An 18,880-nucleotide genomic window follows, 5' to 3' on the forward strand; every position below is an offset into this window, starting at 1 on the left:
GGGCTAGAAAAATCATAAAATGTTACTAAACCTGCAGGTCAAGCAACTTAAATAATCTACTCAACCTAACATATGTACTTGACTCAAACAGGTCTCAAATTGTGTGATCCGAGGCAAATAGTTTACTGAGTCGCCTTTTCCTAATTCTCACATATGATTGCGCCTTCAAATATGTGAGCTCAGCATTTCTGCAGTACAAAAAAAACTCTTTTGTTTCATTAAGTAGACAAAGTTTGCTGCATGCATCATAAGAATCTAGCCCACATAACCTAGGACTTCTTTTACTTTACTAACAACATTGCCATCAGGGCAGGAGTGTTTCTCAGTTTGTTTAAACAATCAATTTTGATAAATATATTACTAAACCATGATGTGGTAACATTTTGTCATCTGCACACAGTAACTTTCCAAGAAATGCCCAAAAACCTCTCCACTAACTTGCAGCTTTACTGATAAAACTATATACTGTATTAATCAGTGAAAATTGGGTTTCAGAAAACTTATCCTTTGAACATCAACATGTAAAGTATTCTGATTTGTTTTCATCCTATTAAAATATTTTTTCATCACACAAATATAAAAAAGGGCTTTCACAACTACTGAAATACATTTTGAAATGTCTGCACAATTGACTTAGTCATTTAAATGTTGTGTTAGGAAAAATCTGACACCATATATCCTTTTATTTTACATTCTAAGCAGCAGGTCACCAAGTTCACCTTACAAAGTCCTGGAACTCTGCAGTCAGAAGGAACATTTATTGTAAGAAAAACTGACTTTTGACATCTGTCTGTGAACACAGACCAAATGTGACATAAGAACAAGATTTAAAGTCATCTTTTATTTCTCCTCCACTTTTCAACTGAACAGAACACCTGTTCAGTGTCAACTCGCCAGAAGGAACAAGTAAGTATTAAAAATAGCTCAACCTGAGCAAATAAAACTCACCAATGCGGGCGGTCCAGTGGACTTTATGAGCCCTGTATCAGATCTCCCCAGTTCATTTTTTATCTAAATGTGTGGGTTTTCCTTCCGGCATTGGAGGTCACCTAGTGACCTGCCTACTATACGTCGATGACTTTGGGATTCAATACCTAAAGGTTTAGATTGTCGGCTAAGTGACCCACAACAGTATGCCAAAACGCACTTTTGAAAATTAACTCCACAAAAATTAAGGTGTTGTGCTTTCGGGGAACAAGTGTGTGCTCCTACGTTAATTACTCATGGCATCTTGGCACACAAAAAATGGAAACAATTAAATGCTACACCTTTTTAAGGAAAATAATGTCCAGTACTCTAAATGACTCAGAACACATACGTAATAGTGTGTGTAAAGCCCAGTCACAGGCTAGGGAGCTTGGCTCTTTATATAAGACTATGGGACTGAAACATTTTTCCCATCTTCTGTCAGTGCACCGGGCAAAATTTCCACCTACTCTTCTATATGCCATTGTACTAATTGACGTGTCAAAGAGTTTTAGATAAGCTTTAAGGGCAAATACTAAGGGAAGTGCTATCACTTAATATGATAGATCCCACCACCCCATTAAGATTAGAATTTGGTCTAAAAAGTTCATTAGTACAGAGTTTGGCTGAAGTGGTGCAATTGGTTCATTGCATTATGAACAGTGATGGTAACTCCTTACAACACCTTATATTTAAAGAGATTTTTGAACTTAAAAGAGACAAAGCATTATTTTTTGGGAATTTTAAGTATGCTATAGGGCAATTTAATCTCAATATAAATGTGGCTTCATCTATGTCCATGTCTCAGCTTAAAGCTTTTCTTAAGCATGCCGCTCTTAAGTGAAGTTTCCGTTTGAATCTGGATTCCTTTAAGAAAAATGCAGATTTTGATTCCGTAATGAATTGTGATGTTTTGAATAAATCACAGCTTTATGCGTCACAGAATATGGTCCGTGCGGTTAGATGCGTCTGGGCACTAATCCGCCTAAATATTATTCCATTAAATGTTGTAACATCTAATTGGTATGGCACCTCTAGCACAGGTCACGTTTAATAAAAGAAACTAGGAAATGAAACACGTTCTATTTATGTGCCCTGCTTTGCTTTTATACTGTCGTAAGTGGCTGAGACCCCTCTTTTTAAGACATTCTGCTTGCAGAGAGGAAGTATTTATTATTTAACCCACCAAATAAAATATTTTGTATTCACATTTTTAACTTCTAAAATGTTTTTTGCCTTTATATTGAATGTAATAATTTATGTTTCTTGGTACATTTCAGCTTTGATTCAAATCATTTTATCTGTGTATTTTATATCTCTGTGTTTTATGTGGACCGCCTAGGGGTTCCAAAGCATGAAATAACATTTGATTTGATTTATGCTTTCAGGAGGTTACAAGAAAGCCATGCATGGCAAATGCACTTAACATATCTTGTGAACAACCTCAATGGCCTTAGTGAGTTAAGGAAATATGAAAAAGGTCAAGAAGTTTTTATAGTATTACTGAAGATCCAGCACAAAAATAAAATCTGTTCAGTACATATCCAATAATGGATGAAGCACAAGACCTAAATGCTGAGTAACACTCAGACACAATACATTCGCTTATTACATTAAAGGAGCTTTTGAGTGGCACAAAAGAGATATACGATAGAGACAGACTTATTATGAGCCTCGAGGAAAAGATGCAATGCTGCTGGCTCCTATGAGTCTCACCTTAAAATCATTGATGTGTAGGAACTCATCAATGATGGCCTTTGATTTCTTCTCCATCTCGTCTTCAGGTAAGGCTGACTTTTCCTGTTCTGGTGGAGGAGCGACCCCAGATTTGACTTTTTCAGGATCCAAAGACATAGCACACAATATTGAGAAAAAATAAAGTGATACCAGTGTAAATAAAGGAGAAACACAGCACAAATAGGCAGTTTATACAAACTGTGATTTGAGGTGAAACTTTGATGTCCAACACTTGAGAGATTTGTGTTCACTAAGGATTAGATCTGTGGTGTGTGCATTATGTTTTCAGACTGCGAAAGACCCGTTAAGAGATCAGATGGTCTGGTACTGAGGGAGTGGAAAGGTACAGAGTAAAATTATTTCATATTAAAGATGAAGAACCACACTCCAACAGATCTCAAAGGTTCCACAATGTAGCCTTGACTCACCTTGGTGGTTCCACAGAAAGCTAGGGCAAGGTTTTTTTTTTTGTGTTGGGGGGAGGGTCAGAGGCATTTGACTAAGAGTCCTGATGGCATGGTAAAGCTATACATTCCTGCCCTGTACATTTTCTCTGGATATCACTGACTGACCACTTCATGTGAGCTTGACGATCAAACTTTCAATGGAGAAGGTCCATCTTTTTTGTACTTTTCTTTCCAACACAAAATAGACAATACTGCTGTGGCCCTATACACTTCAGCCAAACCAGGCTTCCTGTGCATTAATCATGCTCCTGGCCAGTCCCCTTTCACTTAATCTGAATCTCATCCACTGGCCCATTTCTTGCATGGGTACAATTTTACCTTTTACATATATGCAGACATTCAAGTTCTCTTGACTATACACAGTAAAAAGGACAGAACTGCCCCCAATAAACACGAAGAACTGGATGCTGTGCACTGCTGGATGAGTATTTCGTAAAGCTCAATTCTTCAAAGTCTAGAATTCTACTCACAGAACAACCTAGGTAGCTGGGACTGTTGCCCATGGAACTATTTTTTGGGCCTAAGCCCTAGACCAACTTATACGTTCAGGTGGTGAGAAATCTAGGCACTTTGGTCTACTCAGGCATCATCTGTTTCCTAAAGTGTCTACACCCTGTGAAAATCCTGAGTAGTAAGGAGGCAGGCAATATTTGACTTACTGGCCTGGAAACAATCTTTTTCAAGCCACTTTACTGAAGCCTGGTGATGGAGTGAGGCCACTGGATGTCACCTGTCTACAATATGTTGCAGAGGCCTGGAAAATACTAATTTAAAGGGAGGCACGTTAAACGTAGACAGAATTAATCTTCATAAAAGAGGCCCATCAACTAATGGCAGCCAGTAAAGTAAATAAAAAGGCCACCTCGATTGGCTATCACAATAGTTGAGTTCATTCAAAGAAAGGACATGCATAACAGCTCTTTTTTTGTGGCCATGAGTGACCTTATCTTGAAATGAATGACTTTCAAAGCATTGTGCATAGGTTGGGTATTCCACAGTAACTTACATGATTTGGCCTGCAAAACTGTTTGCATTTATTAAAACATGGTAGATGGGGACAGACCGAAATCTCATGCACCAAACCCAGGGACTTCCTTAAAGTCAGCAAACCTAAGAGAGTATGGGTTTAAGTTCATAATTCCTATGGGGTTGCCTACTCAGTGTTCCAAGCTTTGCCAGAAGTCCCTTTCTGGTGCTAAATTCCCTTGGGAGTCAAGCTCCACCCAACCTGGGATGAAAAGACAAACTGGCTCAGAAAATATGACAAGTTCTCTGATCCAAACTGCAACAACATCCATTTCCCTTGACAGATGGCAGGAGTGGTGGTCAAGATAGCCACCAAAATCCTCACTTAATATACCAGGCTTAGACATTCAGCTGTGATGATTCTGAAGATGAGAGAAAATGTGACAGAGGAAAAACTAAACAGGCATATTCACTCAAAAAGGATTTTGAACCAGCATTTCTCATTTAGGAACAACAACTGAATTACAATTGATCTGGACTTTTCATTTAAGGACTACAATATGCAATAGACAGAAATCTAGTTCTCTGGAGTCCCACTGTGATATAATGTGAAGTAGTGTTGGGATATAAGCACATGGCTGAGGAATCCAAGGGTGTGTTTGTATTTGCACACTGGGGCAAGTGTCCAAAAAGAAAGTACTTCAGAAGTCGTATCAGATTTGAAGATCTAGAGATTGTACTCTTGTCAAGTGCAATAGTGTCCACCCATCATGGGTGGTTTTTGTACTACATAAAACAAAGAATACCCTTGCTCTTTTCAACAAAGGGTGAATGCACTGAATACATTTGTAGCTTTAACTAGGGGCCAGCTCTCCAATAGCAATTAGTCTTAGACCACCATTTTAGTTCAAATAGCACTAACCACTGCCAGATGGTGTTAGTTTGGATTCCTGGTGAGGGGTGGCTGCATTGATGAACTGAGTGGGAAGGGGATTTAAGTGAACTATAACATTTTGTCAAGCTGCCTTGTGAAGGTGGTCAGTTGGTTGAACACCAATTCATTGCTGTCAAATTCAGACAAAACCAAGGTGCTGGTGTTTCGGTCCTCCAGGTTGGTCCTCTTCATGATGGCCTCAAACACTAGGGTTCTGCCATAAGCCTACAGATACTGCCCGCAATCTGGATGTCCAGTTTGACACAATATTGTTATTTTAGACTCATATAAGGAATCGAGTGACTTCTTGCTTCTTAATCCTGAAACAGCTAAAAAAGATTTGACCACTTATTCCTCAAAACTCAAGGCAGCTATTAATACAAGCATTGGTTATTAGCGTTTGACTAGTATAATGCACTGCATATGTCAGCCTCCCAAGCCTGTCTTACGGACACATTACAGCTTATCCAGAATGCTGCCACCAGATTGATATTTGGTATTCGGAAATCTGACATTGTTTCCACTCAATTTACAAAGCTTAAGTGGCTTCCCCTACGGAAGAAATGCTGCTTTAAGGCATTATGCTTGTCCCACAAAGCCTGTATCTATTGTCTTGTATCAACTACATTTCCAAAATGTTCAAAATGTGCAGCTTATCCAGAGTGCTTAGTTCTGCCTCTGGCAAATTAGGAATTGTACCTAAGTTCCACAGGACAAGAATGAGTGGACGTGCCTTTTCAGTGGTCACAGAACAGGCATGGAATTAACTGCTGATTGAATTACGTTCTGAATCCAATATCCTAAAATTTCATAGGTCTCTAAACATACTTTTCACTAAATTTTTGTAATTAGTCTTAAACACTTGGATTCCTCAACTCATCACGCTTTGTAATTGTACTGCAAAGCTCAGATGCCTTAACATAGTGCCAGGACACCTGCGGGCAATCACGTGCTTTATAGTATTATACATAAATAAATGGACTCTGCATTAGGGATTTCGCTAACAAATCAACAAATGCCAAAGCCCAAATTCTCAGAGCTGCTTCTCATACCAGTCATCTTGGTCTTGGTACGGTCAGCCTCGGCTATGCTCCTCTCGAGCTCAGCATTGCCTGTTAATTGCTTGACAGTCTCCAACGTCTCTCTTCGCTGCTCCTCTTGCAGCTGGTTGTCTAAGAGCTCCTTGCTGCTGCTGCCCCGGAGGAAAGCAGTGGATCTGGCAGGCGACGGTGCAGATGGCTTGTCTTTCTTCTCTCTATTTGAGCTTCCCCTATTGAGCATCAAAAAAACATGCATTTCAGATGCACGCAGAGGAAAACAAACTACAGAAAGAAACTGCAGACAAAAGAGTAGGTATGGGGTCTCTGAACACGATACTCTGGCTTTATCTAGAAGTGGTGTGGAAGTATGACGTGCACAGGCATTCAGAAACATGCAGAGGTTATCAAATTCACTCGAAAAACTACACAGATTAAAATGGATTATGTTAACAGCGGAAATCGACTGTACCGATTTTAAAAAGTACAGAAAATACAATCATATTTTTGCTTTAAACTATGCAAACATTAAAGTGATAGGGCATGACAAATGTGAGTAAATGTTTCCCAAAACGGGTGATGGGAAATGGGACTGTGGCGCTCGATGTTCAAATGCAGAAAAAAAGAGCGGTGATGCATTTGAAGTAAACAAAAGCCAAGAAGAGTAAAACTATATGGTGCAGTGGAGAAGGAGAACAGGTCAGCTTGGATGTGGGGTGGTAGCTTCTCATTTTAACACAACTTTACTGAACCCTTCTCCCCAAAAAACTCTTAGTCCTCCGCCCTCTAAGAAAGACAACTGCAAACATCACTTTACATTGATTTTTTTTACTTAACATTTACAAGGTTACCATTTGCATATAAATCTGATGAACTGCACATAATGTCCACTAACACCTCATACAATATTGAGAAGCAAGAAGAACACATCCATGTTTGTAACCCCTCCAAGACAATCTAAAGACTAAGCCCCCTTTCTGGCCGTTTTTGCTGTTGCCCCATGTTGCCCCTTCCTATCACATAACAAAATGAGGGAAGACGTTGCTAGGATTCCAACGGCCGCAGCTTATTCTATGTACATTATACATGTTAAAAAAAGACATCTTATGCAGGTTGCAAAATCATTTCACACATAATGATAATGCATTTGTGTGTCTTTCCAGTTTCTTCAGTGGTTATGTTGCTATTCGCCAGTGTTACAGCACAGCCTTTCCTCCAGAAGGCCATTAGTCAGCGCAACAGCAGCTAAGCTTCCATTGCTACCAATCGCAGTTGATGGCTCCTTGGTCTTGCCTGGGCCACAAGCGCAGTGTACCCCCACTGATAACCCATGTTGGCCTTTGTCTGTTTCCTCGTATCCCTGCCGTGAGCTGGCTGAGCTCTCTACACCGTGCTGCATGTGGTACCCAACCACAGGCACCTCCCCCCATTTCACCTCCTATAGTACTGAAAACCTAGCTGTTCCAAAGCCCCAACTATGTTTAGCAAGAACAAGTCCATGCCCACCACAGTCACTTGGACTCCATCCAATTCACAGAACCCGGGTACCCTCAGGTTAATGAACCCCTGCCTAATGAAACCCCCCAAGTTGGCTCTACAGAAGTTACTCATGGAAATGTAGTTTCCTTCTTGATTGTCCACCACCTGTGGTCTTCGGCCCTCCTTCACTATGGCCTTGCTATTATCTCGGACCACACAATGTCTGTGGGGAGAAGCAGGCTCGCTACTGCCACAAGAACTGACACCATTGCTCCCAACAGGTCCTTCCTGCTCAGGCAAGTGAGGTCATTACCCCCCAGGTGGATTACCATGGCATCTGGTCTACCCAGTCACTGCAGGGCGTTATGCAGGGAGGGGAGGAGTTGAGCCCATTTCATTTCCGGCCGTCCTAGTAATAAGACTGTTGAGCCCTGCAATCCCAGAACGTTGTGGTTCTCCCAACTTTCTGCCTGTGAGAAATTGGAGTGGCCCATAATCCAAATACTGCATCTGTTGCTGGTGGGGCTTGGTGTAGAAAGGGGAAAGAGAGGGGTTTGAGGGTTAGGACTTAGGGTCCCACTGGTCATGTGTACCTCTTAAATGCACCCGCTGACTTGCGGCTTGCATGTCTTATCTGCTTCCCACACAGCACCCTTGCTGCCACTGTCGTGTCTACGCCAAAGTGGAAGGAGTGCAAAACGAACCTCTCTGGGGGAAGCCTGGCTTTGGCAATGGTCATTTTTATTACCGCTGTATGAAGGAGACGTCCTCATGTCAAAAGAGTGGCAGGCCTTTTTGGATGTCGTGCTTTATGTAGTCCTGCTTGCAGCATACGGGGCACAGTGCGTCCTCGTCTAGGGAATGAAGGCAAGAGTACATCCCCCCCTTGCACAGTTTTTTCGTCAAAATGTTAACTGCAAATATTACTCTGATATTATGAAAGATGGCATGAGTGCCATAATTTGTGGCGTAATTAGCGGTGCATGGCGAGGGCGCGAGTTATAGTTACCTTAGGGCAACGCTAACTATAACTGGTGAATTTTTATGATTTTGTACGTTTAAAATACGAGCCTAACTATTACGTTGCTATAACCTTTGGTTTTTTGAAAAGTGAATTTCTATGTTCTTGTTTAATTCTATTTCCTAACTATAACAACCACCAATCCATGGGCACTCTAGGACCTAATAGGAGCCAAACCTTGGTGCTGGCGGTCCCCAGGGCCATCAGTGGCTCCATGAGGGGGGGCCACGCAGCCAACCTCCACCGTGTACACAGTCCCATGGAAGTGGTGCTCCCTTGGGTTTGGCTGTCTCAAAGGGACCCCTTTTCTTTTTTAAAAAAAATTTCCCTGGGGCCACAGGCCCCTCTGCATAAATTGAATTGAAGAGGGGAGGCGGTGGACAGCAGAGAAGGATGTGTGTTAGCACACAGCCCCGCCCCCTGTATATTTAAATACAGCACTGGGTTGGAGGCAGTCCCCAGGGCAGTTGGGGTTTCAGGTAACGCCCCCCCCCCCCATCATAAGCCCTGAGGAGGTGGCGGTCCTCGGGTAAGCAGCAGGGAGCCAAGAGTCCACCCCGCATTTTTATAGAAATTAAACACCAGTCCTCAACACCGGGGCATAGTGTGCCCTAGGAAATTGTTTCCAAATCAGAAACTGACACACGGCCTTGCAACCAAAGGGACACTAAATTTCTCAAACACAATAGCTGCAAACATCCACTAGGGAAGCAAGAAAAAAAGGCCTCACCTTATTAACGCCCTTCGTGAATCGAATTCTGAGGTTGCAGACCCTGGAGAAATAGAAGATGGTGGCTGCTGTAATGCTGAGAATCTGTTTGTGGCCCCAGGTCGAAGGGATTCTGTAAATGTTTTTCAGGAATTAGCATAGTTATCAAAAGAAATAGGGACTCCACATTGTTTATCCTTTACATATTCGTTTGCACCAGGGAATTTTGTTTGACTTTTAAAGTTGTAAACAGGTGTAAATAAGGAGAGAAAGAATAGGAAGTTAACCATAGAGCACTACAAATGTGCTTCTTTCTCGGGGTAGAACAGTCATTTTTATTCAACTCTTGGGCTCATAAGATTGTTTCAATGCACCACAATTATAATCAGTAAAAACATTTCCCAGAACTGAGACAGCTACAAAGCTCTGCTAGTGCAACTCTGTCCTGAATTGGTGGAGGTAGCAGTAGTATTTCAGTAAGGTAGTGAATGGACCGCAATCCTGCCATCAGGCATTCTATATATTGTAGTACTGGTCCCAAACAAGTATCTATCTGTATTATTCCAGAACCTCCTGCTAGGCCACTTACAGAGTTTAGGCTCACTTTAACTGGGTTGAACACCATTCCAGAACTGTAACCATTTATTAATGGGGGCAATAACACATGATCCCACTTTGTTGCAGCCCTTCTTCCTGTCTTGTCCCAAAGATGTATGCCCTGTAGTAAGAGTGAGTACATTTGGTTGTTTTCTTCACTTACCAGGATCACCTGCTTTGGCTCCACCACTGCTCCCCTTTCCCCAGCTGTCGAACTGAGCTTTGGGCACAAGCTGGATTTTGTCATCTATAGTAGTCTACAGGGAAAAAAAAAAAAACACAAAGTAGCAAGCGAGACACCAATGTTAAATTATGTCAGATAGCATTTTCTACCTCCTTTACAGACCAACAGCTCAATGCCCAACAACATGTAGTATAAATTTGACTGTGCAGTCAACTGTGGACTTGTGATGTTCTTTTGCTCCTGTAAGAAGTTTATATGCATGCGGTAAAGAGCTATTATCGTTGGAAAAAGGCTTCATTACAATGTTACACCAAAGCTTTAGCCATCAACTGGATGATGTTGATATCAATAAAGAGGCACAAACTTCAGTAATTTCGCACATTCTTACTCTTTAAAACTATTCAATGATCTAACAGAGTCAACATCATGACATTAATGTACATATTTTCAGTTCTAGGGTGAAGAAAGTGAATAAAATGTATCATACAGAGATTAGGAAATGATGCTGATACTTAGGATGCAACGCATTTTAATGGCTGCATTTGGTGGTAGAATTATAGTCTAAGTTTTCTCCAGTGAAGATGATTTCACCCAACAAAGTAACAGCTCCTTACTGCCATTTCACAGGAAACAGTCATTAGAAAGGCATGGATAAAGTTGCCAAAGGCAACTAAAATGTCCAACAAAATTGGAGCAGCACCATTGACCACACATTAATTGTTCACAATAGAAATACAATGATTAAATACTATCACTGGGTAAAAAGACTGATTGAACCCATTTAAGAAAGTTCTGTCCTAAAATGTTTGCATTTGCTTCATAATAGTATTCCAACTGTGCAGCTTTCCTGCAAACAGTAATATTAAGCCAAGTGTTTTTTTAACCATCTCTCTTTATTCAGATTAAAACAACGGGAGAAATGCATTCACTTTACCCAACAATTAAACTAAATGACTGCCGAAAGAACAACAATGACCAAATAACACTCTACACCCTAGGTAGTATTACACAATCAGTGTTCAAATAGTAAACAACTGTTGATCAACAAAATTCGAGAAGACAGGTCTCCCCCTTCATCCATCACCCCTACAGTGCTGAGATTTGCACACGGAAATAGATTCAATGCTCTCGAACGAGACAGACTTTTCTCTGGTGAGGAGAAGGGGAGTGGGGGGGAGGCGGAAGTACAGATATGATAGAGGTAGGCCTTGAGACAGGCAGGACACCAGTGGCTCCCATAGCAATTTGAAAGAGTTCTGTGGAACTTACAGGGTCACAGCTAAACGTTACAGGCAGGGGTCCTCCATAGCTGCAAATACCAGGCATCAATAGATAGTGGATCCTTCTTCTTCCAAAAAGAAGGCAAGTCTTATAAAGTGCACTTAGACAAATCCACATCAGAACCGGTCTTGTAAGCCACAGGATTCAAGCCTTAATATTACAAAGGAGAATTCAGTGGGCAAAGGGTATCACAAAATCGATTTTTTACCCACAGCCCTCGAATTAGAGAACCCCATTTGTCTGGAAGGGTTGCCCAAAGCCGCCCCCCTTATAGCGGTGAAAGACTACTGCCTTTACCAGGAGTTAAGAAGCACAAGTGTGGTGATGGCAGCATATCTTGTAGAGATCAGTAGGAGTGAAAATGCCTTTTTACTTGTGCCACTGGAGTAAGGCCTACAGATGCTGTGTGCTTGACTCACGCTTGGCCTGCATCAAGTTAGTATGTAGCTCTGTGCAGTGCACATGCTTGTATGTGTACCTGTGAGTGGTACAATACATGGAAGAGTCTGGGTTCCATTTTGGGAGACCCTGGGAAGATTTGTGGATTGCTGCATTCCTAAGAGCTGAGTGGGATACACATTGGAGGAAGAAAGATCCAGGTTCTTCAGTACACTTCAAAGGGTGCTCTTTGAGTCTGAGATAGGTCACTGGGAAGGGGTATGGGCACGTCTTATGATGGAGATGGGCTGATATTGAATCATAAAAAGTAGGGATGGGGCCCTGGGGTAACCTTTTGATGCACATATCCCTGTATCGGACATCTACAAATCACCCTCTAGTCACTCCCATGGCCTGTGTTGTGGGGCTGTCAGATTTGGAGTCACTACTGCAGTAACCAACTGCTTTCTGGAGGGAGGAAGGAGTGGGGACTTCAAAAGGAATCAAACCCCTAGCACAAAGGTCAAAGGCTCAGACCCACAATTCACATTTGGTGTCTGGAAACGGACTATGAGAAGGAAAGCTCAAGGCCGCCAAAACAGTCAACTGTCAAGCACCCAGTCAGCAGTATGCCAAGGAGGAGAAGCTCTGAAAGACTTCTACCTGTGACCAGGTTCTGGGGCTAAGGCCAGTCTCCCAGCTAGGTAAGGGGACATCACCAAGGGAAATACAAGACCACCTAGCCTGTAGCACCTTACCCTTCCTGCTTTTAAAGACTGTGCCCTGTAAGGAAAAAAAAAGTGCTTGGAGGAAGCAAGGTCCAGTGGGGGATCCTGGTCAGTTGATCCCAGTAATGAGGTACGAGGAGGTTTCTGCTGCACCGATCGAGCCGTTACCAGTGTGCAGATTACAGCTGACAATTCAGTATGCCAGAGGAGGCCGCTGTGAAGAGTGCATACTGCTGTGCTGTTTGGGCCATATCCTGTGTGTGGAAGTAAAGTCAGCGACGACCCAGCATGCCAGAGGAGGCGGCAGTGAAGATAACATTACAGCCTTGGTGACCCAGCCATAGCCCACGTGGAGTAAAGCTGACAACCCTGTGTGCCAGAGGGGGCTGCCATGAAGAGTGAATTACTGTTGTGCCGATTAGCTGGTGAAGAGACAGAAGGCTGCTGTAGTGACCTGCAAGTGCCTGGACTCATGCATCAGAAGCCATGCAATCACCCTTACCTGTGGGAACGATCAGAAGAACTTACCTCAACATCCAAATGTGGAACACTATCTGGGACTAAGGTAGAGCAACCTCAGCAGGCACAATTAAGAATGAGCACAGGGCCGAAGGGTCCAGGGGTGCTAGTTCTGCCTCATAGTGCTATAGGAGCTGGAACATTTATGATTTTGGAAGAGTCGGAATGGGGCTCCTAAGACTGGGACTGCTATTAGGGCCTAACCTGAATGTTGTCTATTGTGAACGGGGATTAACTACTAACAAAAGAGAGGGAAGTGGGACTCGGGGACCTGACCTGCCTATGTAACACTAGAGAACTGGCCTCAGAAAATCTGGGTGTATTATTCATTTATACCGCATTTCTCGTGGGGTTCGTATAAGACCCATATATATGAAAGCTCCTTTTTTCCCAAATGAGCAAGTACTTGAATGGTCAATCATTTATTGCTGCTCTTTAACATATTTTGAGTTGTGAGCCTGGGTTCACCCCCTGCATCTAACTCTCCAGAGAAGTCCTAAACTGCTTATTCATTTTTTCGACAACATAAACTCTTATTTCATCACATGTTTGCTGTCCTATATTAAATCCAGGGTTAACTGTATTGATCAAACCTGGGAGGAGAGATTCCAATCATGTGTATATGTTAGGGTCTTTATTAAGTAGTGTGCTTGACCTAAAGGAGGCACACTAGACAGTGTCTTTGCCATTTTTAATTAGGGGAATATCTGAGCCTCTGCCATTCTAGGCAAACCATGCCACTATCGCATACAAGGTTAAAGAATTGATTGGGTGAGGGGTTAATGTGTCAGCAAATGTTTTTTTAAAGTTGGAAGTAAAGCAATCCGGGGCCACAGAATCATTGAGTTGAAGGGTTTTGATAGCAGCTTTAAATTCTTCCTCGGCTATGACCGCTTCAAGCTTTTCCCTCTGATCTGGAGTTATCACGGGCAAATTAACAGATTCGACATATGTTAGCTGATGGGCCTCTAGTGGGGAATCTCTAGTAGAGAGAGCCTGATAAAATGACTGAAAGGCATTTAATTTCTTAGAGTCCAATTGGGCCACAGCACCTCCAATATTTAATATCCAGCACATATATTGACTCCTGCTTTTGATGTAGTTGTTTCATTATGTGGGTTCCCACCTTGTTAGACTAGCTGTAGGAAACCTTTTAAAGCCCTAAAAGAGTTGGTTCAGCTTTGTTCAGAGCATACAATTTCCCACTCAGGGCCATCACTTCTCTCTGTAATAGCATAGTTTGATTCGTCTTATGATCAGCTTCCGCTTTGGCAAGCTCGTAATCTCCAAGTTATACACTGTTTGGTCTCAAAGGCAAGACAAAGCTCCACTGGGTCATGGAAAAAGATTGTGTGTATCAAGGTGCCCCGTATTTATTGCATAAGGCCATTGCTAAGTAATCTATAATCTATCCTACAATACGAGTGGTGTACATGTGAAAATAAAGTATAGTTTTGTGTGACTTTATGATCCTCTCACCATGGAGCTCTACGATTGAAATCTCTTTAGGCATATTTCCTTTTTATTTTTTTTTATTTTTTTTTATTTAGAGTAAGCTCCTTGGGAAGTTTAATCATTGGCAGCCCTGTTCACAGAGTGCTCCCGGACAGATAGAAAGACCTGCACGAGTATTGTGTCACCTACAGCAAACTACCCCAGGGGCCCTCAGACAGAGATCAAGAACAGGTCCAGGGGGTGTACCGGGAGCATATAATGTTGCTACACTAAGGGGCCTTCCCTTTAGCATAATAGTTTTAATGATCTATTTACAAACTCTATCAGTTTTATGTACCAATCAAGTGCTTAAATCCCAATGCACTACAGAAAAGTAGTGCACCCCAAGTATATTTTGTGTTTGTGGTTGCTCATAACGCTGTGGGGTAATGTCTGTGTTTCAATCTATGGTCCTGCCGACGAAGGAGATGTGTTACTGTAGTGCCTCCAAGATACTTTGCCAGAGTTTAGTCCATTTATTAGAGGAGTTTAAGCCATTTGTGTGCAATGAAAATATCTTAGGTATTGTTAATTATGGGTGGGGTTTGGAAGTTAACGAGCATTTATATGTTTGCACGTAATTATTGATCCCTAAACCTCTAGCTACACCTGGGTGTGTCCTAAAAGGGTCATTAACAGTAGAGATGCTCTAAAATAAATACATACATCCTGTCGAACTCTCCCAACAGAATATAGAAATGCAATAATGATAACAAATAATCAATAACCTCACAGGGTACTGAGTAACATGGAACAATGTGATGTGTGTGGGCTGCCATGAAGGTCCCCAAAAAACTTTACCCATTGTTTGTGAATCGTGATTGTGCACTAATATAGGGTGAGAGAGACGGCACTCCCTATGCCCCGCAACTTTCCAGTAAACAATTTGTTTTATATATATTTATCTCTCAATAAATTTATTTTGTAAGAATATAGATACCCTCTACATCATGCAAGAAGGTTGTTGCCTTCTGTTTTTCCTCATATTGCAACACTTTCCTTCAAATCACAGAATTAGGTAAACCGAATCACTTCTAGAGAGTTACATATGCTCTCAAGCGGAAATATTAACAAAGCCAAAGTGCAACCCAAGAGTTTACTGCCTGTGATTCTAATTCTCGTCTCACATAGCTCGGTAAGAGTAGGAATCTAATGGAGTAAGTGGTAACTTGTCTTGACTTGGCCTTCGTAGCGTTTCATCTGTTGCCCCTATGGGGTTTCTCATATGTACTTAATTGGTGTTAGTCTGGATTAGAATCGTCACCTGCTTCAAACTCACTTGGGCTCCATTCCTCGTCCAAAAGTTGAATTTCCAGGAGTAGTGGCGCTTGATCTCTGCTTGTAGAATGGTAGTTTTTGCTTTGCCAATCAAAGGGAATGCCAAATAGAAAACATCCAGTGATATTTTACATTGTCCGATTGCAATCTGCCCACAATTGGCCTGAGTGATTGTTGCTGTGAAAGGATAGCTGGATCAATTCCCTTACACAGTTTACATATACAATGTTTACAAATGATGTGGTCCATGTAAGAAAGTACCCTCTTTTTGGCATGGCTAAGTACCCAGATTTTGCCTGCTGTCAGTGTGTTTTGACCACAGTAACTGTGCTCTCTCCCTCTAAATGTGGTTGTTCCTGACTTAGTACACCCACAATTGGCATACTTGTGCCCCCATGTAAGTGTCCCTAGTATATCGTAACTAGCTACCCAGAGCATTGGGGCCTCAGGGGATCTGCATGGGCTACAGCATGTATAATGCCACCCATGAGAGCCCATGCAAAGTGTGTCTGCAAGCCTGCCATTGTAGCCTGCGTGAAAAGGTGCATGCACACTTTAACAACAGATCACTGCACTAGGTCTCTGTAAGTCACCCCTATGGCAGGCTCTCCTACCCCAGAGGGCAGGGTGCAAGTATCGGTGTGTGAGGGGACCGCTGCATGAGACTTTTCCAGGACTTCGTAAGTGAGGGGAAGCCATTTTACCGGTGTACTGTCCAGGTGCATTATGGTAACTCTGGCATTGTTTGGGATCAAACATGTCTGATCACATCCCAATACTGTTTACAGTATTTTTTGTATGATTCCATGCACTCTGGAGGCTCCTTAGAGGACCCCCAGCTTGGCTTCTACCAGTTTGCTGGGGTTTTTCTGGGCAGCCCGCGCTGCTGCCATCCTACAGACAGGTTTCTGTCCTCCTGCTGCTTGACCAGCTCAAGCCCAGGAAGCCAGAACAAAGGATTTCCTTTGGGAGTGGGAGGCAACACATTCTCCCTTTGGAAATAGGTGTTACATGGCTTGGGAGTGGTAGCCCCCCCAAGCCACTGGGATGCTTTGAAGGGCACATTTGGTGCCCTCCTTGCTTAAACTGGTTTGCACCTGTTCATGGACCCCTAGTCCCTCCTGTGGCAAGAAACTGGACAATGGAAAGGGGAGTGACAACTCCCCTGTCTATCACCACCCCAGGGGTGGTGCCTAGAGCTCCTCCAGGGGGCCACTTGATTCTGCCATCTTGAATCAAAGATGGGCAGAGGCCCCCAGGAGTATCTTGAGTGGCCAGGTCAGGCAGGTGACGCCACAGCCCCCTCCTGATAGGTGGTCACCCTGCTAGGTGACTAATCCCCCTTTCCTGGGCTACTTAGGGTCTCCCCACTGGGTGGGTCCTCAGATTCGACATGCAAGATTCCAGCAGGACTCCTTTGCATTGTTTACTTCATCTTCTGGCCACCAGGACTGCAACTGGACTCTCCAGGAACTGATAATCTGCAACTCCAGTGACGACATAGCTTTGCAACATTGTTTCTCTGTCTCTGTCCAGCAACTGCAACATTTCCCCGCCTGTGCATCCTCTGAGGTCGACGAGTCTTCAGCCTGCACGAGAAGCAAGAAGGAATCTTCCTTGGAGTGAAGGAGTCACTCCCCTGCATCCACGGGCATTAACTGCAACGATGACCGGCTGCTTGGATCTTCTCTCCTGCAAAACTGTTTGGATCCAGCAAAACACAGGTGGTGGTCTGGAGTGGTCCTCTCTACCAGCTGGCCAACGTGGGAGACAGTAAGCTCTTGCCTCTCCCTGCAGGACAGCACCCCTGTGCACTGCAACTCTTACAGCTACCAAGACTTGTTGGCTCTTCTTCCAAGGGATCTTCAGGCTCTGTGTAGCTCCGGCCTCCAGCACTATCCCCTGCAAAGCACAATCTCCTGCCTGCTGCTCCAGCGTGTCATGAGTGGGCCTCACTGAGATTCCTGTGCCTGCAAGAAGCCCGTTGGGGCTGCATCCTCGACTTCGTGCTTTCCTCACTCCTGAGGGTCACCTAGGATTCCTCCCCCCCCCCCCCTCCTTGGGCGAGTCCCCGGAAGCTAAGCAATTCTTCTTCTGAAACTCTTGCATATGCCAAGGCTTGCTGGCATTTTTCCACACCACTGAATGACTGCAACTCTTCTTCCGACATGGGACATCGAATGCATCACTCCTGGAACTCTTCTCCTGCTCCTGTGCTGCACAGCTGACTTCTGATCTCCACTGTCCACCTGGTCCCGCATTAACAGAAGGGTGGGTAGGGGCCCCAACCAGACACTCTAACTGGACTTGGTCCCCTTCACTTGCAGATCCTCTTCTGTCAGGATACACCTTTGGTTTCTTCCAGTCTTGCTGGGTCTTACACAGTCCTTTTACAAAGTGTAACTCCAGGTTCGGGGAAAAGCTAGATACTTACCTCTTCTCTCCTGGTCACTAGGCAGCACCCAGGTACCTAACATGTGGTTTCTAGTTCCTCCAGCTCCCCTCTACTGGTTCCACTTCTTGGGTGGGGGACTGACTTCCGCATTCACTTTACTTAGTATATGGTTTGGTCTCCCCTAGGATCCCCATTATTTTCTGTTATGTCACTGTTTTCTATTACTTTCTATGCCCATTCCTGACTTCTAATGTGAATATAATAGTGTGTTTACTCACCTGCTAGTAGAGTATTGCCTATACAGTATTTTAGTATTTGTGTTACCATAATAAAGTACCTTTATTGTTGTAGCACTGTGTGGCTTTTTCATGTGTATACATGCTGTGCGACTACAGTGGTATTGCATGAGATTTGCATGTCTCCTAGATAAGTCTTGACTGCTCATCCACAGCTACTTCTAGAGTGCCCTGGCTTCCTAGACACTGTCTACACCTCACTAATAGGGCATACCTGGACCTGGTATAAGGTGATAATATCATAGGTGCTCACCACACACCAGGCCATCTTCTCACAGTCCATTTTTAGAGGCTGCTTGAATAGTGTTAGTCTTGAATCTTAAGAACTTCACCAGGATGTCGTGGGGATTGGTCATCTGTCCTGTTCATCTAGGCGCAACTCTGTGGGCCCTTCCAATGTCGAGAGTTGCTTGC

The 18,880-nt window shown here is 43.3% G+C and overlaps 1 protein-coding gene across 13 annotated transcripts in view; it reads right to left on the bottom strand.

The window, feature by feature from the left end:
* The window catches only part of EIF4G3 (eukaryotic translation initiation factor 4 gamma 3), a 906,783-nt gene that overhangs the window by 127,402 nt on the left and 760,501 nt on the right, over positions 1–18,880 (bottom strand). For 12 of the 13 annotated variants that reach the window (XM_069240075.1, XM_069240074.1, XM_069240071.1 and 9 more), the window contains 4 exons: positions 10,077–10,170; positions 9,338–9,449; positions 6,123–6,340; positions 2,683–2,798 (listed from right to left, as the gene is read on the bottom strand). In XM_069240075.1, the coding sequence (XP_069096176.1) occupies positions 2,683–2,798; positions 6,123–6,340; positions 9,338–9,449; positions 10,077–10,170 (540 nt within the window). The remainder of the gene's footprint in view (positions 1–2,682; positions 2,799–6,122; positions 6,341–9,337; positions 9,450–10,076; positions 10,171–18,880) is intronic. The other variant, XM_069240068.1, reaches the window with a different exon arrangement.

This window comes from Pleurodeles waltl, chromosome 6 (genome assembly GCF_031143425.1).
Source record: "Pleurodeles waltl isolate 20211129_DDA chromosome 6, aPleWal1.hap1.20221129, whole genome shotgun sequence".
NCBI classification, from domain to species: Eukaryota; Metazoa; Chordata; class Amphibia; order Caudata; family Salamandridae; genus Pleurodeles; species Pleurodeles waltl.